At 43.8% G+C, this 23,477-nt stretch overlaps 1 protein-coding gene across 1 annotated transcript in view; it reads right to left on the bottom strand.

The window, feature by feature from the left end:
- The window catches only part of LOC142578378 (MAM and LDL-receptor class A domain-containing protein 1-like), a 241,392-nt gene that overhangs the window by 178,978 nt on the left and 38,937 nt on the right, over positions 1 to 23,477 (bottom strand). The window contains exons 10-14 of the mRNA XM_075687771.1: positions 20,602 to 20,725; positions 11,231 to 11,368; positions 10,508 to 10,791; positions 1,346 to 1,454; positions 325 to 447 (exon numbers count right to left, since the gene is read on the bottom strand). Coding sequence (XP_075543886.1) covers positions 325 to 447; positions 1,346 to 1,454; positions 10,508 to 10,791; positions 11,231 to 11,368; positions 20,602 to 20,725 — 778 coding nt within the window. The remainder of the gene's footprint in view (positions 1 to 324; positions 448 to 1,345; positions 1,455 to 10,507; positions 10,792 to 11,230; positions 11,369 to 20,601; positions 20,726 to 23,477) is intronic.

Here is a 23,477-nt window from a genome sequence, read left to right as displayed (position 1 = left end):
CTTATCACAGATGGAAGTCTGACCATAGGAAGTTATATCTCGGTACCAAGACACACACCAGGAGATACGATAAACTTGAAACCCGAAGAATGCACAAGCAGTTAGGGGTGCGGGAACCATACGCGCCCAAAATTGTCGGCGTTTTGCTTGTAAGTGCTCTTTTAACACACCACCGTGGAACTATGGAGCACTTTTGCAAATTGTGTTGTGCGCTGATTTCGAAGGTTGTCACAACTGTGTCAGTATTTTATAGGATGGAACGAACTCCATGAGGAAAGTTCTTCTAAAGAACTCTTATAAAATGTTTCTAGCACTCTAACCAACCAGAATTTTCTGGTCCTGATCTCGAGCCTGTCACAGGATCGGAGAATGAGGTCGCCTTGAGTTGTCGTCTCCATCCGTTCTTTGATTGCCACCCACATAGGTCGAATTCGAAATCGCAGTAGCCTGAAAGAAACAGCAGTGTCTTCATGAGAAAATATCTAGAGAAAAACTATCAAGCTGCCTATTCGAAAGTGGCTAAATGACAACAAGCGGGAAGGTTCGTGCGGCCAGTTTTTTGCTTGGGTGCCACAGAGTGTAGCTACTGCCAACGAATAGAAGCACACACAAATATAAATTTTATCTCATTTACAAGTGCTTTATTTTACCATATATATATATATATATATATATATATATATATATATATATATATATATATATATATATATATATATATATATATATATATATATATATATATAAACCTACACACATTTCCAGGATGTTTCGCATCCACTGCCAAGGCCGTGAGTGGTGGCGCTGCCCGACACCCCCAGGGATAGTTCTTGTACACAAACATAAATACCGCAAAAGCTGATAAAAAATGGCGCTGTGGTAGCTCAAGTGGTAAGAGCATCGCACGCGTAATGCGAAGACGTAGGTTCGTATACCACCAGCAGCCATGTGTTTTTCAGTCAACTTTAATTTCCACAACTCTATCATTTTTTTTAACTCAATTAAGAACTGTAGACAATTTCTCCTATTATGTCTTCGCCGTCATTTTTTGTCGGCTTCTTACGATATGACTATGATGACTAATATATATATATATATACATATATATTTGTGTGTACATGGGTGTGTGTTTGTGTGTTTGTGTGTGTGTGTGTTGGGGGGACTGGCGTTGTGAAGGAACTACACGGAAACTTTTTACTTCACAGTGTTGAAAAATTGGGCAGCATATTATATTTCATTCGATTTGGTAGGTCATTTTTCGCGGATTCCAGGGTTTGATTCCTTTCTAATGCTTCGTTTTTCAAGTACCGGTTCTACAACAATGAAGAACACAGATGAGGCTTACCTTCACCATCCGTCAGCACGTCACATGCACCAGGCCGAGCTTCTACCGGCCCGAGCGTTACGACAGAGTCGTTTCTCGCTGTTGGTAGCATGGTCACGTCAAAAATCAACTGCGTCAGAGGCACAAATTGGAAACCTTTAAAGAAAGCACATTTTGTATTCTACTTCTTGCACGCGTTATCTATACGCTATTGTGCATTTCAGAGTCTAGCTTGGTTTAGGCTAGCGCCAGCCACTTCGCGTTCATCGCAGAATGGCCAGACAAAAGTTTTTAGGCTTACGCTATTTCTACGAAACCCCTACTTCCTGGAACTACCATTCATTCAGAAATAATAAACTGCAGTCTAATATTTCTGTGATTTGTTCGGACTCAGTCTCCATCATTGGCCCACGACCACACATTATGGACTCGCACAAAACATCAGCATATTGCTTGAACAGTAATTTACCGGACGTGGTGGTTTAGTGACTGTGAGGCTGCGCTGTTAATTACGAGTTCGCGGGATCCATTCCTGACCATGGAGGCCGCATTTCGATGGAGGCGAAATTTGAAATCGTCCTCGCACCATGCATTGTGTGCAAGGTATAGAACCCCAGGGAGTAAAAATAATCTGGAGTCTCCATTACAGCGTGCCTCCTAATGAGATCGTCGTTCTGGCGCTAAATATTGCAGAATTGAAACAGCCGAATCAAATCACCTTCTTTAAGACTGAAATTGAGTGCCCGTGGGCATACTACTGAATGCAACTGCTTATTTGCACTATATGTCTTTACATACAGATGCACTGCTGGCAACACGTTATGCAAAAAACATAAAAATGAACACCCTCCACTTCCGTATACCGTGTTTCTGATGAACTACAAATCAATTTTCCTTCCCTGATGTAATGCGTGAATCAAATAGCTTAGTGATACGCCAATTGTCAACATATTTCGGTGTTCCCTGTGAAGACACGAATGGAAATATTGTTCTGCGAATGGCAAATAAGAGTCTTCACCAAAAATACCATTGGTTTGCTGGAATAGCGAGAATGTAGGGCTTCCCATTATGCGGGTCAATTTTTCTAACTTCGCATTTATAAACTGTTACTCGCGGTTCGCACTGTTATGAAATCCTCAGGAGGGTGAAGAGGGGCACCTGCAACATCATTACTGCGAGGCCATGGTTGTTGTAATCTCGTATTGTTGTAAGGAACGTGGTCATTTCGAATTCTACGCTGTTGATCTTTTCGGTGCTATTGAGGAGCCACTGCTTGTGGGTTGCAATAGTAACCTTCAGCCTGAGGTAAAATAGCGGAGTTCGGAATTACCAGCCTATCATCCGTTCGAGTAATCTTGTAGGTTTCCAATAACAAGTAACAAGTAGGTTTTCCAATAATATACACAGAATGACCACAGTTGAGAAACTGGGAAGTGACGGCATAAATTTTGTATTTATATATTTGCCACAAAAAGAAACCAAGTAGCCTTCGCTTTATTAAATAAAATGGCTGCAGAGGCTTGTTTTCCCTATGCGCAAAGGTATTTTAATGAGTAAATAAGAACTAATGACATGCTTGCATTGATATTGTTGTCTCCTTTTCGCTTTTCTTTGTTTATATATTGAAAACAATCTTTGTGGCAGACAACTCCATATGTCGGCATAATCCAACACGCAAGACAACGGATGATGTGCAGAAGAAATAGCGCCCAGGCAGGCGTCTCAAAACGAAGGCGGGATTAAGGACCGCCGCCATTGGCCTTGCAGGCGTTTAACATTGATAGTGCACGAGAGCATAGGAACGGAGATACCAACCGCGTTTATAAGCGCCAAGGTAAGTATTACACAGCGTTAGTTTCACGTTTACTGTTGGTTCGGCTACCACTACTGCATACGCTCAGCAGCCCAGCAGCTCAGCAGGAAAGCGTGTTTATTGGCGCTCACCCCAGCAGCGGAATGCAGAACGCCGTCCAACCTCCCCAACTATGCAGATTGTGCGGAGCGTTAACGGTGCGCCGGCTTCACCTCGTCATTTCTGGATCCAGATACACTCGGTGTTTATCGCAAACATCTAGCCCTCACTGCTAGGGCTGCGCATTGGCCGTTGATAGCGGCACAACACGAGAGTCAAACGACGGATAATGCCGTGTGACTTCCGATATTGAACTTCCGTACAATTTCTATGGGGATCAAAGCAAACGGGTAGGTTAACTACAGAGATCAATGAAATAACCTTGCATGGTAATTCATCAATGTCTCAGTAAATTATTTTTCATCAGCGCCGCTTAAATCTCTGCGACTAGCTCTCCACGATTGGTAAAAACTTTTTCGAGCCACCCTCCCTTCGCCTGTCGTTCACGTGACGTCGCATAAAACACTAGAAACTATCCATATGACATGATGTACACACACGTATTAGGCATGATCAGGCCGAACATAAGAAAAGTACTTGTCTTCGATTCTACACCTTCTTTAGAGGTTAGTCCTTCGCTATTGGTCCAATGTTTTTGGGTGGCGCCCACTTCGCCTCTGTGTCACGCGATGGCACAAAACCGCAAAAGCTGACAACGTCGAAGTGAGCTGTACGTACTAAAGATGCATTAGTATTCATCTTTAGCGTGTGCACATAACTTCGACGTTGAAACTGATATTTCCTCAGAATAGCCGGAGTCTTGTTGTTGCGAAAAAATTATTCTCGCGGTAACGCCTCTGGGAGTTGTCTAAGTAGGCGTAAGCATTCTGCCACTTGCTAATCTCCATGCAGCAATGTTGTGAAACTTCATCCGACCATGGGATAGAGTCTGTAAGAGTCCACCTAGTCGACATTTCCATTTCGTTTGCTCTTCAAGTTCTGATTGGCTGGAGTGGGCTGTGCATCCGCGGCAGCAAGGCGCCACAGCCAGTCAGCACTTCAGCGACAGGCAAAATAGCGATATCCGCTATAGTTAGACTCTTACAGAATACGTCCCTAGTATAAATGACAGCGCTGCAGCGACATCATCTGCTTCAGAGTGCAACGTAAGGGTCATTGATGACGCAAGCAAACTACTGCAGGGGTCGGCGCCAAGTGCGCTGATGACGTTAGATCATTATAAGGCATTATCATTCTTTAGCGCGTTATGCATCCGCGACGAAGCATCATCAGCCGTGATCAAGCGTACTCTGGTGGTGTACGTGCGCTGGGTTCTCGCCACTTATGCGGCTGCGTATGACGCCGCAGCACAGGCTCTACCTGGACACCGATCTGTGATGGGGACAGACTATGCCGACTGCAATGCGAAGCGTCGATTGCGATAGAAAATTAGTAGACAGCTATACGAGGTAAGGATAATAGTTTTATCGGCCGTATGAAGTTATAAACATTCACTTATTAACAAAATTAAGGACCAGTGTGCCACGCACGCACAAGCAAGTACGTAAGCTATTCATTCGATGACCACGGCAACTGGCTGTCAAAACGCTCGAGCAAGTGCGGCAGCAGCAGCGAATGAATTTACCTTCAATTCTGCCTCTTGCTTGCGCGCGAACTAAGCAGCGAAAACACAGCGCACACTGAGCTATCAGTTAATGGTGCACTATGTTCCCACCACTGATCGCTTTCAAGAAAGGGCCTGCGCGGCCGAGCGTGGTAGCGCATACGCAGCAGCTACCGCGGTAGAACAGCCCCGACTTCCTCTCCTCTTTCCGGTGCCTTTCGCGCGACAGAAGACTGCGCGCTTCCTCCCCGCTTTGCTCCCTTGCGCACGCGAGATTAAGCTGCCATCTTCGGCTCACGCTCTCACACTTTCCCTCACACATCCAGCATGCGGTGCACGGCGATGATGTTTACCGAGATTTACCGAACTCTTGCGCTACGGTTTTCAATGGACCCTTCGCGGTTTTGTTGCGAGAATTTCCCGAAAACACTGCTTGGCCGAAATGAAAAAAAAAAACGGCTGCCACGACGTACGACACCACATCATCACTAGCGGTCCTCCTGCATTCTTCAAACCAGGTTGGCTTGCTCCAGACAAGCTCAAAGTTGCACGTGCAGAGTTCGAGCACACGTTGCCAGTAGGTATTATTCGGCCGTCCGCCAGTAACTGGGCAACTCAACTCTATATGGTGTCTGAGATACCAGGGTACTGGAGGCCATGTGGAGATTACAGATGTTTGACTACTCAGACTATTCCGAATCCGTATCCTTTGCCCAACACACAAGATATAGCCGCGCCTCTGCACGGCGCCGACATCTTTTCGATTATTGACTTTGTCCGCATTCACTACCAAATTCCTGTGACTGAGCAGGACATGCCTAGGACGGCGATTACAAGGCCATTCAGTCTTTTCGAGTTTCTGCGTATATTGCTGGTCTCAGGAATGCCGCTGAGTCATTGCAACGTTTCATTGATGCTTACACACGTGGCATACTCTTCGTTTTCACCTACATCGACAACTTCTTGGAAACACGTAAATCCGTCGAAACGCATTTACATCTATGACTTTTGCTGCAGTGGCTATCTGAACATACCCGCCGCGGTTGCTCAGTGGCTATGGCTGAGCACGAGGTCGCGGGATCGAATCCCGGCAACAGCGGCCGCATTTCAATGGGGGCGAAATGCGAAAACACCCGTGTACGTAGATTTAGGTGCACGTTAAAGAACACCAGGTGGTCGAAATTTCCGGGGTCCTCCCCTACGGCATGCCTCATAATCAGAAAGTGGTTTTGGCACGTAAAACCCCGTAATTTTTTTTAACTATCTGAACACGGCATCGTCACCAACGTCTTAAAAATCGAGTTTCATGTCGACAACTTGGAATTTCTAGAACATCATCTCGACGCCAGTGGCATTCACCCACTTTCATCAAAAATCGAGGCAGCAGAGAGTTTGCCCAAGTCCACAGCGATCACGAAGCTGCAACAGTTCCTCGGCATGGTTAAATTTTACCACCGATTCGTCAGGAGCTGGGCTGCCATGGTAGCGCCTCTGCATTGCCGCCTCACCAACAAAAACTAGTCGTCATTGCTGCAATGGGATGCTGCCACTTAAGACGCCTTCATCAATATGAAAGGCGCCCTGGCAGACGCCGCAGCTCTTGCACATCTTAACCCCACGACATTACTGGCCCTCATGACTGAGGCGTCCCGCACAGCAGTGGCAGCTGTTCTGCAGCAGCGCATCCATAATTCCTGGTAACCCCTATCCTTTTTTTCCGAGCCCAAGCTCGCCACTTCAATTTCGGTCGATAGTTGATTGGAGTTTACCTCTCTCTCTCTCGTATTCCATACAGCTATTTGCTTTTAAAAATATGGGACGTCCTATAAGCAAGGAAGTGTTTGAATGGGCTATTCAAACAACATTGCTTGTCAGCGTCCGATACTTGCGTCGGCTCTTACGTACGCGTCACGTGAGCAGATGGAAATGAAATCAGAATGGAATAGTTTGACGTAATACGGACGAGGTTAAGCACGCGTACAGGTTCTTTTTTCCGGCTTCATTCTTCGCGTGAGGCAGAACTTGCGTCGACAGGGATGCTGAGATCTACCGGCTTATTTAAACGTAAGGTATAGGCGAGCCAGCGCATATTTTCCCTTCGTAACGAAATTACGAATCAAGACTTGACTTATCATTCTCAAGGCTTATGTATTTTTAAATCCTGCTAACCTCTTAATGTAGGACCACATGGTGTTAAACTATTTCATTATTAAGTTCTCATGTATGATTGTTGTAAAAACATAGGTGTAACGTAGAGACTCGCCAAACTAGCAAAAGGACATATATATCAAAGCTTGCGCGCTTAAAAGTAAGACGCGAATATCTCCTTATGAACAAGAATTGTTCATAAGAATCTTCACTTTAGTACATATCAAATCTGCAGGCATTGTGAATGAAGGTTCCCAAGCTTTTCGAGTATAATACCGTCTTCATCTTTGACCTAATCGACTGTTATTCCATCTCTTCCTGCCCTTTTCTCTTTCGGCATTACTTGCCGAGAGGAAAACCTAACCACTTCGCTAAGTAAGCATGAAACTTCCTTGTTCTGTTCGTCACTACACCTATTCGCGGTTACGTCGCTGCTCTGTATCCAATGTGGTGCCGTAGAGACTTCCTCTACTGGCTTTTTAATATCGTCACAATGGCGGTAACAATGCCCTGCCTACTTTCCCCTGCGCAGCGTTTCATTATTTTTAAATAACAAGCTTTCTTATTGTGGATTTCATGCGGCCCCTTTTCATACTGGTTCGTGAACAACATTTATATAAGATTTCTTTCCCTTTTTCATTCGCTATGACAGTTCAGCTAATTCCCTGCAATACGTAGAGTTGTCCATTTTCATGTCTTGTTGCTTTTTGATTGGCTCCCTTATTATGTGAGAGAGCTCGTCTATTTTTTTTATTGCAGTATCAGCTATATGGATGCATAGGTGCATTTCTGCTGCAATCGTCAGCGTTGTCGTTGATGTGATGTGCTGCATAATGTCCTAAAGCCTGATATATTTTTCCGCGGGAATAGCCTTGAAATTATCTGCTTTTATCATGATGGCGTCCGCGTTTGCCTGTCTCTTCTTCGCGGATTTTGGCCTCGATGTTTAAATTAAGAGCAACACTTGATTTCACTAAGCTTACTACTTTTTCAGAGGTTATCCTCCTCCTGGTATACATTTCCCAATGGAGGTATTCAATATTCAGAATTGTTTTCTTTCCGAGACCTCTTCCAAAATATTTTAAGGTGAAAGCCTCATATGTCTCGTTGTTCAGTCGACCTTGAGCGTCCTTGAGTGAGCAGGCCTTCAGCACGCATCGCCTAAAAAGGATTAGTGAACTCTCCAGCGAGTTAAAGGCAGTTAAAGCGGGCCAAAGCATGACTGCGCATGAGGGTATGACAAAGCGAATTAAGAAGCAAGACGAATAGAAGGATGACAAAGGGAGTGAAGAGGAGCCAGAGTGCATTCAGAGTAATCAAAACAAATTAGGAAGAATCAAAGTGAATTGGGAAGGAGGACAAAGCGATTTATGAGGAATTAACCTTAATTAAGACGACTTAATGCGATTTAGGCAGAATCAAAGTGAATGAAGAGGCATCAAGGAAAATTAAGAGTACTTAAGCAAAATAAAGTGGATTACTAAGCTAATCAAGAGGATGACAAAGTGAACTAACCGGAATCAATGCCAATCAGGCGGGTTGACAAATCAATTAAAGTGCATGACTCAGCGATTTGAAGTGGATGACACAGCGATGAAGGTGAATGACTCAGCGAATTCAGATAGATGGCTCAGGGAAATAAGGTGCCTCAATACCGTGGCTAAATAACTGGCTAATTATAGCTTCAACACTTGTGCTTTCGCCTTCAAGTCGCATATAGTCGTACAGGCGCATATTCGTCGTCGGCGTCGTCGTGATGTTCTGTATCAAATCCAAGTTTGGGAACACACGGGGCGCACGCCGTATGCTGTAGGTGCAAGTGAATAAACCGTGCGAGGCTAATGGTGGCTTATTCTCGAGCGCGCAAGGGAGAAAATTGGGGAGGAAGCACCTACTATTCTACTGTGGCCGCGGCCGCGTATGACACAGCTGAGCACGGCCGCGCGAGCCTTACTTGAAAGCGATGAGCGATGAATACAGAATCTAGGTGCGCCGAAGGCTCATAGCTTCGTGTGCGCTTTCTGTCCACAGCTTATTTCGCGCGAACGTAAATTTGCTCGCTGCTGCTGCCGCTCTTCCTCACACCAGAGTTTTAATAGCGAGTGTCCACACTCAAAAAGTGAGATGTGTTTATCTTTGCCTGTGAGTGCGTGACACCATGCTTGTCAATTTGGTCACCAAGCGAATGTTTACGATTTCGTACGGCGAATAAAACTACTATCATTACTTTGTAAGACTGTCTACTAATTTTATATTACAATATATCCTACGCCGTCGGGGCGAAAGTGCGATTTTTGTCTTCTACTTTTCACAGAGACAAGGCCATTGTTGCGAGTTGCCTGTATCTCATGCTGCTTTCGCTCACCTTCGCACTTAGGTGGCCTATGACAACGCTATACCAAGTTTTCTCATCTCCCGTTGCGAATTCAACGTTTCCATAGCAGTCCTCTACGTCTCCATCATTAAGACAGGATTTCGTAATGTAGGCTTTGCTACCTTTAATGTGTATGCCCTATTCAGCTTAATTACGATGACTACGACGCTTCTGATATAGCTCCAAGTTCAAGAATGTTGTCCGCTTTGTGCTTATGAATTAGAAATCTGACCTTGTGTTCTCTTTGGAAAACTTCAGCCGCTGTGAACGAGGGCCAGGAGTTATTTTGAAAGTGTCATGTGATCGGTAGCGGCGAAGCACTGCACAAGGGAGGTCGTTTATTGTTCAGTCGAAAGAGCGTCTTCTTTTTGTTTCTTCTTAATTTCATTGCGCCTTTACACAGTTCCATAGAAAGCTGTCAACGCTGTGGAGGCTTGAGAGACTTCTTGCAGCGGCTTCGTTCGCACTAGGATGCAGTTCGATGTTTTCTGACCGCACGCGTGCGGCAACTGATTTTATATAGGCTCAGTATTGAGTCAAACATGTTTTAATCCTTAGAAACAAACACACACTGTGGCATGGGGATGATAATGCGTCGCTCTAGAACATTTTTATTTTTGCTCTTCTTTTCGAGTTCTTTATTTGTAGCCCGTCGCGAGGAGCCTCACGTGCACGCTCGCGCAGGGAACGCGGTTGGTACACAGCAAAGCACAGACGGAACGCCCGAAATGATATCTTTTCTTGACCGAACTTCTTGCATTGCTTCCACATTGTTGACCTATATGTATGAAACGGAGTATAGAATATATAGCCCATCTTGCTCTCGTCGATTTTTATACCGCTTTCCTACGCCACACCAAGGCAAAACGTATTGTCCTGGACAAGGAGCCGAACTCGGACCCTTCAGTTTAAATAACCGATGTTCTACATCTACTCCACGCCACCAGTGGCACACTATGACCATATCATGGTATAAGTTGCCTAATAATTTAAATAATACTATATTAACAATAACGTTATTAATATCACTGCCTCCCATGAAAGACCGTAGTGGCGGCTATCTTGGTCATTAGGAAAAATGTTGCGCTCCGTAATATTTTTAAGTAGGCAATAAGTGAGATTCATGTTATGTGAGGAGCCTGGGAAAAAATCCCATAAACAAATTGTCATCAGCCTATATTTTACCTGGTTATGGGCGCCATCCATGTTCACCGTACGGCGCACCTCGTACCACCGGTCAGCGGTCGTGCGGTCAAACTGGTAGAAGAGGGGTGAACTCTGCCAGACGAAGCCAGCTGCGGCGACCGTCTTGCGAGCCCTCAATCCGAAGATTACGCCACGGCCACCAAACATGTGGTACCACGTCGAAATGCACAGACGTTTAGGCTGGCGTCCAAGCGTTGTCGACGAGAGTCGTGACAAGCCGCCGTTGCTGGCGAGTGTAGCTCCCGTCACGTGGATCATACCGCCTAAAAAAAAGAAAGACAAGTACGCGCACGAGTGAAACAGCGTAGAAGCGTGTTTATTTTGCATGAAAATGTTGTTTTTTTTTCTCAACGCCAACAACGTACCTTCTGAGTAGTGCGAGCCACTAATGGGGCCGGCACAGCTTCGTGAAAGATTTTCACAATTTTTCGCACTTTCTACTGTTCAGAAAGAAATTTACTACTTGTTGCGCAAATTATACTTGATAGCCTTTGTGTCAGGTGTGGTTTGGAATTCACTTAGGTATACTGCGCGCTGTCCCCTGTTGTGCATTCACATTTTTGCTCTGAAGGTGGTATTTGGTCACGTTAAGAGGTTCACTATAAAATGGCTTGTCATATTATTACCCTGCTGATGGGTCTGTTCAATTCATTACTGTGAGTCCAATACAACCCATACAATTTTACAGAGAGGTAAACCCACCGTTCGTTTCAGACGATCGCTTCTCAGGGCCAAGGTTGGACGCCAGCGGTGGCCCGAACCTCCACGTTCTTGAGGAAACGCCGCTGGTGGTCCAGTGACAGAGTTGATTATATTGAAAGCTGCAGGTCAGGAGCTCGACTGTGGGAAGGACAAAAACAAAACGAAGCAGACCTCACGCACTGCGGGTACCAACGTTGTGCGAAGCATCTTGCAGGTAGCTGGCTACCAAGGATCATTTCGGATTACACAAAGAATTACACCAGGTTGGCAAACGTTATTACGTGTCTCACGTAATTGCGCATGTAGCGATCGCATCAAGATGACGGTAACGACGACTGTGGGATGCGATGAGGTGAGTTGTACTGCGGCACTTACACGCTCGCTTGTGACATGTCGATTTTTTGGTTTCTACATAGGTGCTGCACGAGCGTAAGTGAGAGAAGCACAACATTTGACGTCTTTAGTGGCGAAATGTTATACAGTCGTACGTACATGTGGCTAACGCATCTCGCGCATGTAAAAACGACAATGACATTAGCACTGCGGCAATGAAACGTTAAAGTATGTTCATCGTCGCACAGCCTCTGCATAGCGCTAACTGCTTCAACGGTAGCACTGGGGAATGTAGATACAGGAGACGGTGCAGTCTAACGCAGCATCTCACAGTGCGTGTTGTCACGAGGAAAGAACACGCGAAAGTGGCAAGTCAGGCAACCGCCAAATCTTTCGAAAAGCTATTCGGCTTTGACACAAGAGGCCTATGCGTGCAAACTGTGAAATGATTGATATTGTTTGTTGTACAAAGCTAGTTTTGGCTTTTTGGTTAACCTCTGTTTCACTCTAACCAGAAATGTCTTAAAAAGGAGAATAAGAAGCAAGCGAGTCCTAGTGGTTGTATCATTGGACATCTGTGTTCGAAGGCAGAGATTCAGTTGCACTGTCGATCATGCATGTCTGTTTATTACCGAAATTCCCTCTCCCCCTCCCCGTCCCCACCCGATTCTGGTGAAACAGAAAATACCCCGTAAAGGTATGCCAGCATACAGAAACCTACCTACCTTCCGACCTAGAGCGAAGCACCACAAATGAGGGAAGCAATGCTTCGTCATAAAAATACCATGGTCAGGCTCCACCTCAAAGGTAATAAAAATTTATCCCTGGGCTCGACCAAGGAGGATATCAAAAATTGATTTGGCTCAGCGAGGTTCAACCGTAAACCTCGGGGCTGCATCCATCATTCCCAGCTCTAAAAGAAAGCTTCAGCATTCGAACAAACATAATAAATCAGCGACCAAGGCCTTTTCCTCCTAAGAAGATGTAGAGGGTTTGAGTACCAGGCGGCGGCGGTGGCATTATAATGCCGGCAGTATGCAAAAAAAAAAAGAAATAACAGGTGTTTGGATAGAAATGTTAGTCTGAGCACATAATACATTCAAGAAAGCAAAGCTGTGGAAACGACATCTCACACCCTTCGTCGAAAGTGCTCTTGGTCCGCTTCCTCGCTGTGCCTCGAGCGGCCAGTCGCGCGGCCATTTTTTGTGTATTTGCGGGCTTCTTGTGTGCTCCGCAAGAACACTTTAATGTAGCACGTGTTGAGCAACAGAAACCTGTATCGCGCGTTTTTCATGTTACTATACAATTTCCTCATTTCCAATTTTCATTTAATTGTATTGTTTGAGAAGTTTATTAATCAATTAAGACTGATTATGCACTTACGTGAAATGGAAACAACAATCTGAGTATCTCCAAGTGAATTCGGCAAAGAACATTACCTTGGTTCTGTCCATCTACGTGGCATCACGATATCTATAAATCTTGGCACATGATAGTTGGGGCAACCTGTGCATATGCATACGGGGAGATCATATTTAAGCCTTATGAAATTTTTAAGGATCACCTGTAGCCGATAACAAAAGTCTAATCCTGGAGCAAGATTGCTCAGAGAGGCGCACATTGCTTGCATAAAAAATCGAAATACACATTCAGCTAATTAACGAAAAAAATCACTATTTTGCTTCTTAAATGATTACTCTACGCACAAGTCGCAATTTACGAATTGTAGCCGATGAGCTCGTCAGGCATTTCCACTTAAAATTTAGTTCCAGAATAACACCGGTTTTGAGATATGCACCATCAAAGTCGCCGTAAAAATGCACTGTTGTTTCATTTAATTTTGTACCGAAGTGTTTTTTTATGCATTTAACCACGAAACTTGACTGCAACGGCCATGTAGTTCGTATCATCATGTATCATGTAGTTCGTATCAACTCGCATCATCCTGGAAATTCATTTCAAGTGAATGCGTCTTAGAATCTCACCGGCTATAATTAGTAAATTGCAGTATGTGCCGTAAAGTAGTTAACCAAGAAGTTAACTTAATTTTTAATAATAAATTTAACATGTGTTTCTATTTCTGTCGTGCTATGAACAGCTCAACAATAAGAATTATGTTGTCTGCCACAGGTGATTTAAAAAATTCCATGAAACTTAAAAGTGATCATGAGTTATGATATATCATACATCATGATTAATGCTATAATACATACACGCATATATATATATATATATATATATATATATATATATATATATATATGCAGTGTGATCAGGCTTCCCTCGCTTCACATACATTCTTTCCTATTTGACGCTTATAATGAAACCGCATTCAAAATTCACGAGCTATAAATTTGCAGCGGTCTCACATAGTAACCGATAGCCATGTTAAAATCCATCTACGCAGATGACATCTGCATTTGGATCTCGGGGTACCAACACAAACGTTTGGCCCGGATAGCCCAGGCCGCAATCTCCACTATCGATCGCCACTTATCGACGCTTGGCCTATCCTTATCAGCAGAAAAATCAGCCTTCATGCTTTTCCCGGGAGTGAGACGCAAGTCAACACGTCTGACGCTGAATATCAGAGGGCATTCAATTCTTCGTGCAACTCATGTTCGATTCCTGGGCGTCACCATCGACAACAAGCTACTATGGCGTGGTGCGGTCGAAAGTGTTGTGGCTGCATCGGTGCAAAGAATCAACGCACTTTGTCGATTGGCAGGTGTACGTTGGGGAAACAATCCTATATCCATGCTTAAACTGAACGCTGCACTGATAACAAGCCGCATTCTCTATCAGCTCCCTCTGATATCACCATCATCGAGTCAATTCGAGCGCTTGGAGGCAGTGCACAGAAAGGGACTTCGCTTGGCGATGGGAGTTCCAACGGCGGCTTCAAACAAGAAAGTCACTAATGAGGCAGAGTCTCTTCCACTCCGCCTGTTGGCATCTCAGGCCTTGCTGACGCAGCTATTAAGGCTGGGCGAGTCACGCGCAGGCACGGCGCTTCTCCGGCGGCTAAGATCAAGAACTCGCTCACATTTCCATGCGGCGCTGAACACCATCCGATATTTAGGATTGAAGTGGCCTAAACGAAGTCGCCTTGGCCCGCCATGGTCTTTTCCGGACGTTACCTGCAGCCTCAATGTACCCCACCTACCGACGAAACGCACCATTTCAACTGCCGAAGCCAAGTTTATTGTGTTGGACCACTTGAGCACTTTGTTTCAAAGCCATCTACAAGTGTACACAGACGGTTCGGTGTGTGCACAAACAGATAGCTGTGCAGCGGCATTCTGCATACCATCCCTTGATGTGTCATGGTCTGGCCGACTGGATCGCGTAGTTTCCTCTACAACAGTAGAAAGCGCCGCAATCACCGCGGCTTTGCGGAAACTACGTGCCTTTTCTGCACGAGATGTCGTGGTGCTGACGGATTCCAAGTCAGCATTACAAAGATTACATCGGGGCCTACCTCTAGAGAAATTTACAAGGCAGTCTCTGGCACTGATTGACGCCCTCACGAGCAAAGGATTTAACATAACGTTTCAGTGGATTCCATCACACGTAGGAATTGATGGAAACGAGGAAGCTGACGCCCTTGCACGCCTAGCGCTGACATGTGTCCCAAAAGTGAAAGCTCCAAAAGCTTTTCAAAACCCTAAGGATGCAATCCGCCTTCACTTTAGACAGATGCACAAGAATCCACACGAATCCTGTGTGACTCATGGATTTACACGCGAACAAGCGACGCTTTTATACCGCATCAGGACCGACTCCGCATACACCCCAGCTTGGTTATTCAAGACTGGGCTTCGCGCTTCCCCACTCTGTGTTTTCTGTGGTGACATTGGTGACATCGAACATTTCATTTGGCTATGCCCACAGTTTGACACAGAAAGAAAAGCGTTGGTCGACAACCTGCAAAAAAGCGGTCTCACGCACAGGACCTTTGAAGACGTTGTTTTCCCCGGAGGGCCCGCGGCATTCAGGAAGAGAGCGCAACGCCTGCTGATAGCCTTCCTGCGAGACACGGGGCTCATCGACACCTGGTGACACATCCCTGATCTCAACTTGAAGGAGGATCAGGCGGAACAATTGCCGGCTATGTATGCCAGGCTAACCCCGCCTGCTTCAACATCACCACCTCCACCACCTCCACCTCGTTTCCTTTTGTGGTGACTCCGAACGTTCACTTTTAAACAAAAATATACACGAAATGTCTGATGAAACACTCTGATTAGGCAACCACGCCACCAAATGTAATAAAGATTTGCCGAATTTAATCGTTTAAGCGGAACACTTCATTTAAACATGGATTTTCTTCTTTACGATTATTACCGCAAGCAGGTAACATAGAAGCACTGGGCTCTCAGGTTTGAGCTGCTGTTATTACGGATAACAAGGATAACGGATAACGGATTACGAATAACCTATACTCTACTGCCAATTAAATTTTATTATTAGATACCCAAGTATATGTTTCATGTAACCTTTACGCTTATTTAATTTTTTATCTCTTCTTAGGAGAATGTTAAGAAATCTCATTCAGCGATTACTGGCATATGTAAGAGTGCTATGTATTATTTAAGTATGCTTTATATTTCGTGATGCACATTGCATTCAACTTTGCAACGTCCACTTGTTGTGGGCCACACACATGGGAACGTGATACCTATTCACTTAATATTGTTTCACGTCTAGACGCATATCGCTTAAATACTTTTTTTGAAAATTCCTGTTTTATATTACACCAAACCGAATTTCAGCTTCGTATGCGGAACTTGGTGAGAAGGTTCTTCGAGAGACTGTTCGAATTTCTAGGTCTTGCATTCCTATTTTCATCGAATGATTTCACGGCAGAAATCCCAGAATTATTTCGTGCAGCAATAGATACTACTAGCTATTCAAGATGTTTCAGTTGCTACGAAAGCTGGTATGAACTTTTTGTTAAACTTAGACGCTAAAATTCTGGTGATTCTGATCGATTCGAATATGTTTGTTTGTTTTCTGAATTGTCAATGCAAATGAACTGGTATCACATAAAACGCTTTTTCATTATCCTCTCATTTGTGCGTGGTTTTCTCATCACGGAGAGTCGCTAAGGTTAACCATCATATAAGTTAAGAAATATTAGGCTTCTACGTACCTATGAAATCAAATAACCTATAATTTCTACTTATTAGGAACACATAATCGATAAACCCTTCATGAAACTTCTTGAGCCAAAGCAACTATTACCCAACACACGGCATGCCTTAATAGCGCCTTCAGTGGCGTAACGTATTTATTACTGTTCAGCAACGACATATGCCACTGCTTAGACGTTGGAAGTCATATAGGCACTATAGTATTCACTTTTATTTAAGTGTTTGATACACATATCCATCGCAACCGCTTTCATAAATAAACACTATCTTAAGTACCACATTAATTATTACAATAAGCGAGTTATTCTATAATATAAGGTTAGCGTTATAGCCTAATCAATGAATTGTTTGTCTGAAATAGCAGCTTTATTTTTCGTCGTTGCGAAGGTTGCCCTGCTTTCAACTGATTCTTTCCACATTGATGTTTCGCGTTTCCGGATGGGCCGGTTCTCGGCCAATGGCTGTTTTCATTATATAAGAAGCCGCAGTGTCACCCGAAGGGCGAATCATCGATTGCGCCAGCAAATTATTAAACCTCTATACATGCTTATTCGCTAGTAGAGTTTAGCAGGGTACTAGCTTTTTTTTTTATCGGCCGTATAAATTTGTAAATATTGAAGCCATTGTAGGACAAAGAAACACCGCCAAAGAAGAGGACAGGACAGCTTGGGCGCTAACTCATCACTGGTGTATTGGGGCGTCCCAGAAAAGCAGGAATTGATATACATAGTGCCGCGCATGCGCACACGTTCTTCTTCGTGACAGAAAGAGAGAGAGCGAGAGACAGAAAGAGCGGGACCGCGCGCCGGCTTCCGAGAGCAAGAGCGGTACCCGAACGCGCGCGTCACGCGACAGCGTCGTCGACGACGACCCGTGTCGGCCTGCGACGTCACGTCATCGTATCTGCTCCGTCCAGGCACGCTGGTAACGTGGAATCGCGGCGATGCCCTTTCCCTTTCTACGCAACACCGCGTCGCCTCGCTATCAATGGGAATTTAGATGATGTTTCACTTCTACATACGCCGGCTTTTTCTCGCTCAATAGGCCATTTGGTGCTTTCGCATCAATATTTTGGCGTTTTCTGTGGAATTGAGAAAAATTGCGTAAAAGCTAGAGCCTTTCGTCAGTCTATCCAGCGCATCGGGATGGAACTTTTAAATATATATATAAAAGGTAGAACTAAGATTACTTCAACACAGTTTTTAGCGCCTGGTACACAGGAACCTTGCACATATTGCCATGTAGTAGTGACGGCGAAGAGCCCAGGAGCAAAACTGTAATTACCTTTTTATTGGGCGAAACTGTGCCTACCACTGCAAGTGATACTCAAAGCACGACGACCGCGGCGAATGCGGTCGCCGATCGGCGGAATCTGATCTGCCGGTCAAGTGCGTTGGTCTTTATACACTATCCAGGTTCCATAGTGATGGCTGGTGCCCGCATGTCTTCCAGAAAGTACTAAACGATTCGCGTCGCGCGTACGATCAGATTACACAAGCTTCACTAACAGACTACGGACAGAATCATCGATAACATTCCAGTAAGGCCGAATTATGCAGGCGCGTCCGGCGCTGAGCGATAACTTTAAATTGTTAGTGGATGAAATGTATTCTCCGAGAAAAGGACAAATAAAAAATTGTGAAGCTTTACGTACCAAAACTACTTTCTGATTATGAGGAACGCCATAGTAGAGGCCTCCGGAACTTTTGATCACTTGCGGTTCTTCAACATGCACCTAAATCTAAGTACACGGGTGTTTTCGAATTTCGCCTCCAAAGAAATGCGGCCGCAGTGGCCGGGATTCGATCCCGTGACCTCAAAGGACGAATAAGTACAGGTGTCAATTTATAAAAATCTGGGATCATCGCAATTAAAAAATCTGCAGAGCTGCTCCTTTTGATGTCTTAGCTGATGGCATGGACAATCTGAAGCTATGAATCGCTCCTTAATGAACGCCAAATTCAATTAAAAAAGATACGGTAGTTATCTTCCAACATGCTTCTTGATCAGAAAAAGGGTTGAAATTATTAGCAGGGCCAGTTTAGCTGGAGGTATCGCTACTATGTTGCAAACGTTGACTTTGCGTGGCAGAATTATTGGGAAAAAGAGCAGGTTCGATCTCCAAATCTGAACGTCGCAGTTAAAACTAAGAAAAACGTCTGCCATGTAGCACATACATCAAGCCTCGCACGTCATCATCATCAAGTAACACTAATGCATCATCATACATCAAGTAACACTAATAATCAATAAATTATTCAGTAATTAATTTAACGTACGGAGGAACAACCACAACGTCTGAGCGCTGGCACGTGCAAACAATAAGAACAATACACAAAAGAACAAGATTTACGGGAATAGGTTTTGATATATAGAAAGTATAAACAAAATCTAACAACAAGGTAAAATGTGAGAGAACAGACATTATAAAAAAGTGCAATATACATAAAACTGTTTAGATACAAGAAAATGCAAGCTTAGTTGAAAAATGAAGCAGGAAAAACCCACCTGAACAGTGTGTGAAACAACGAAATAACGCAAAGCTAAAATATATGCATGCCAGAGAGTAAAGAAAAATATCGACATCAAGAACATAAGCGTATTAATTTTGTGGACGACTGAGTGGAGTATATGACGCGCGAAAATAGAAAGGTCTGCGTACACTGGTTAGCTGGTCTGGCATTCGAAACGTGATAAAACTGAGAAGTTGGGCGCAGTTGAGGATACCGTAAGGTAGTTTGAAAAGAACCAAAAGGTCAGAGCCATAAAGTCGGCAGCCAATTTATGGCAGTGAAGATAATCCAGTGTTAGGATAAGGTCAGGTCCAGTGTTGCTGTTAGCAAGGAGATGACGATATATGCTTAGAAACTGTTTCTGGGCCCGTTCCAGAATCTAACTGTTAGGTTCAGAAATGCCATTCCAGCCTTTTATTGGGATTGGAAGAGATTCGCTTGTTGACTACAGACAGCAATTTATAGCTAGTTGATGGTCATATGTAGTGTTTGAACTAATCTACTTAAGCGATTTCCAGCCTCGTAAAGCTATGAGCGAGGCAAGGATTTCATTATGGAGGACAGCTGGGTTTGTTCTTTGCGCAGTGACGTAGGGGTTCACATTCCAATAGCAGACGAGAACTTATACCCCATTTTTATTGATAGGCATTCATTCACCCCCTTGAAAGCTAAATTATAACCGCTAAGGCAGTTTTAATGAAAATTTTCTGCCAAATTTGTGTCCTTGGTACAGCTGTATAGGATGTCCTAGCTGAGTTTTCTGAAAAGAAAAAAGCTTTTAATTTGTCCTCTTCCCGAAAAACCGGGTTACTAGAGGCGTTAACAACAGCAAAGTGCTGTTAGGAAAATTTTACAATTATTTGTTCAACAATACTCGATAGAAAGGTTTTTGTGTTATATGAATGTTATTGTAAAAAGAAAATGTGTAGACTTGTCAGCGATTACGTCGCTGACGATGGTTTACACCAGCAGCTAAGTAGAACCTGGTTTGATTAATGATATTAAAGCTGCGTCTCCTGTGGTTAAAATTCGGGCCAAAGATTGGAGCCACGATTGTGGGAGCTCATTTCTGCGTGTCTGGTATTTCACGAAGGGGTAATAGGTACACGTACAAACTAAACTTGGTGATGAATATGAGTTCAGCTCACGCGAAGCTATTATTATGTCGCTAGGTCAACCAATGTAGCCACGTCTGAAGGGTTTACAGAGTGCAATGTAGCACGTGAATCATAATCTATATTAATAAACTACCATGACTATATTTCTGAAGAAGTAATGTGAAGCGACAAGTTAGCCTACTTGATTTCTAAATTACATTTACACGCACTTCTCTCCCGCAACAGCCCGCCGTAAGGATAAAACAGCTTACCAGCGGATAAAGCTTCGGCTCCTTTTGGTAAGGTGTCGCAGTCGTCTGTTTCCTCGATAGTGATATCATCGAGCGCAATGTAAGCTGGTCTTGACGCTGGCCCAACAGTTCCTAAAAATATTATCTGCAAGAAAAGGCCGCTAGCGTGAAGCATCATCGCTATGACATTTTGACTGCCCGAGCACTAACGCGTATTGTCAGCTTTTGCCAGACGATAGCCACAAACACTCCTAATGAAAGAAGCTACACTCCAAGCCTGCTTTGATATGTATAGAAAAGTCAGCCCAATAAAGGTCATCGGTCGTAACTGGCCAGCCTGACACACTTTATTATCCCATATATTGAAGACATGCGTCATCATCTAGCAAACACATAACATTTCGCAAATATTTTAGAAAGATTTGAAAAGCTTCTTTCTTGATAGAATAGTGTAAGGAGACTGCGTTTTCTTTTAGCAACATTCTTAGCCGCTTCACGCTAGTGCGCCTTTAACTTGTAACAACATAGTAGTTTAGCATACAACATTAGCTAATTATTGCAAGCGACGCTCCTCATTGACTTAGCTCTGACATAAAGTTCATAAAGGCTACCCAGGTTAGCGTGATTTCTACCGCCCCATAGAAGTCCATCCCCGTCCAGAACAAATGGACTCGGCTTTCAGACGGAGGACACGGAGAACAGCTTTCATCCTGCTCTGTTGTTTAGTCACAGCGCTTGGTCACAGTGCGGCCGATGACAGCTTGTTTCAGAAAATGTTCAGATCTTGCAGAACTTTCAGCTTAGGTCTAAAGCATCTAACGCGTGGTTCGAGTACCCAGCACTAACTCGCTGTGGAAGTACTGATTACTGGAAGTACTGAGGCTACATTAATTAAGGAACGCGTTTTTCCAGGCTCTATGAAACTTGACAGCGGCGGGTGATGGCATTAGGAACACAAAAGAGGGAAACAGGGACAAAGCATAATGTCGTTTTCTGCATTGTCTATGAATAACAGAATAGTTCCGAACGTTCAGAATAGTTCAGAATAACAGAATGGTTAACAGAATGTTCCGACATTCTTATTTCTGAACAGGCTATACCAAATTTATTGTTAAAGCTTGACATTAAAAAATATCCAGGGCCAGATGATATTCCGAACTATTTTCCTAAGCGTTATGCTGAATAGTGTGCAAAATACCTGTACATTCTATTTGCGAAGTCAATCAACGAACGATCATTACCGGAAGACTGGAAGATTGCTAGAAGAAAACCTTTACCTAAATCGGCGGCTAAATCTCGCATCAAAAATGACTGACCGCTTTCATTAACATCAACACCTTGTAAGCTCTTAACATATATAATTCATAACATATAACTGGTTTTCTAGATGAACATAACGTTCTACAAACATGCAGCATGGTTTTAGAAGTGGCCTTTCGACGACTACTCAACAGTTGAAATCATACATGGCTTTACTAGCAATGTAAATAAAGGGAAACAAACAGACGCTATATTCATGGATTTCAGCAAGGCGTTTGATAGGCTGTCTGACATTAAATTGCTTCATAAGCTAGGAGTTGTGCTTAAAAATTACAACATATTAGCCTGGATTAAAGCCTACCTTACAAACAGCCATCAGTTGATTACTGTAAATAAAAGAATCTCTGATATAGCTGCTGTCAATTCTGGCTTCCCAGAGGGATCCGTTCTTGGCCCCCTTTTCTTTTTGTTATATATATAAATGATATTATCACTAACCTCTCTGTTAAAATCAGGCTTTACGCTGACGACTGCGTTCTGTACGATGAAATAATAACGGAAGAAGCCCAACTCAGGTTAAACAGGGACTTTACTAAGGTAGTTGAATGGTGTAAACAATGCCAAATGTGCATTACTTTCGAAAAGACAGTATATATATGCGGATAACTTTAAGAAAGAAGCCACTGCTATATCGCTATGGCACAGAAAACGCTTTCTTCTCAGGTAACGCAATATATGTACCTTGACCTGTACATAACAAAGGACTTTCCTGGTCAAAGCATTTTGACACAGTAATAGCAAACTGCCAACGCAAGTTGCTTTTTCTAAGACGCCTATTAAAATTCTGGACATCAACAATACCTCTATTGGCTTTCAAAACACTCGTCCGCCCCATTTTAGAATATGCTGTAGTTATATGGAACCCGTTCACTGAAAGCGATATTGGAAAGCTAGAAACCTTACAGAACAAAGCAGTTCAATTCATCTACGATACATATGGGCGTAGTTCTATTACTAACCTATTATCTCAGCGTGGCTTGCCTTCTATAAGTGATAGAAATCGTGTATGTCGTTTAAAATTCTTTTTGCAACTAATAAATGGTCACTACCACATCGACACGTCTCACATTATCACCTGTACAACAGGTTACGCTGCCAGACAGCGACACTCACTAGCTGTAACTGCGGGCGCTATAACGTAAAACTATTCGAAACTTTTCTGGTCCAATTTTGCAATAAGCCCTCCGCGATTGGTAGAAAACTTTTTTTTTGGACCACCTCCACTTCACCTGTCTGTCCGGCGACGTCACGAAAACCGCGATAGCTCAACATCTGATAAGACAGGCACATACTGATTATGCATTATTTGACCGAACGAAAGAAAAATAGTTACGTCTGAGTCGACGCATTTTCGCCATTAGCCCTAGTCTATTGGTCTAGAGTTTTCGGGCTGCACCCACTTCACCTGCCTGTCACGAGACGTCACAAAACTTCAAAAACTCACCGCGTCATAGTGACGTGCAGGTGTTAACGATGCATTAATATGCCGAACAAAACTCAATTTTCTTCTGAATAGCCGCAGGCTGCCCTGTTCTGAAAGGAATGGAAAATGGCTGCCGCCGATCGCTCAGGCACTG

This window comes from Dermacentor variabilis, chromosome 4 (assembly GCF_050947875.1).
Source record: "Dermacentor variabilis isolate Ectoservices chromosome 4, ASM5094787v1, whole genome shotgun sequence".
NCBI classification, from domain to species: Eukaryota; Metazoa; Arthropoda; class Arachnida; order Ixodida; family Ixodidae; genus Dermacentor; species Dermacentor variabilis.
Note: the sequence above shows the minus strand (reverse complement) of the source record. Positions and strands in the feature narration are given on the sequence as shown.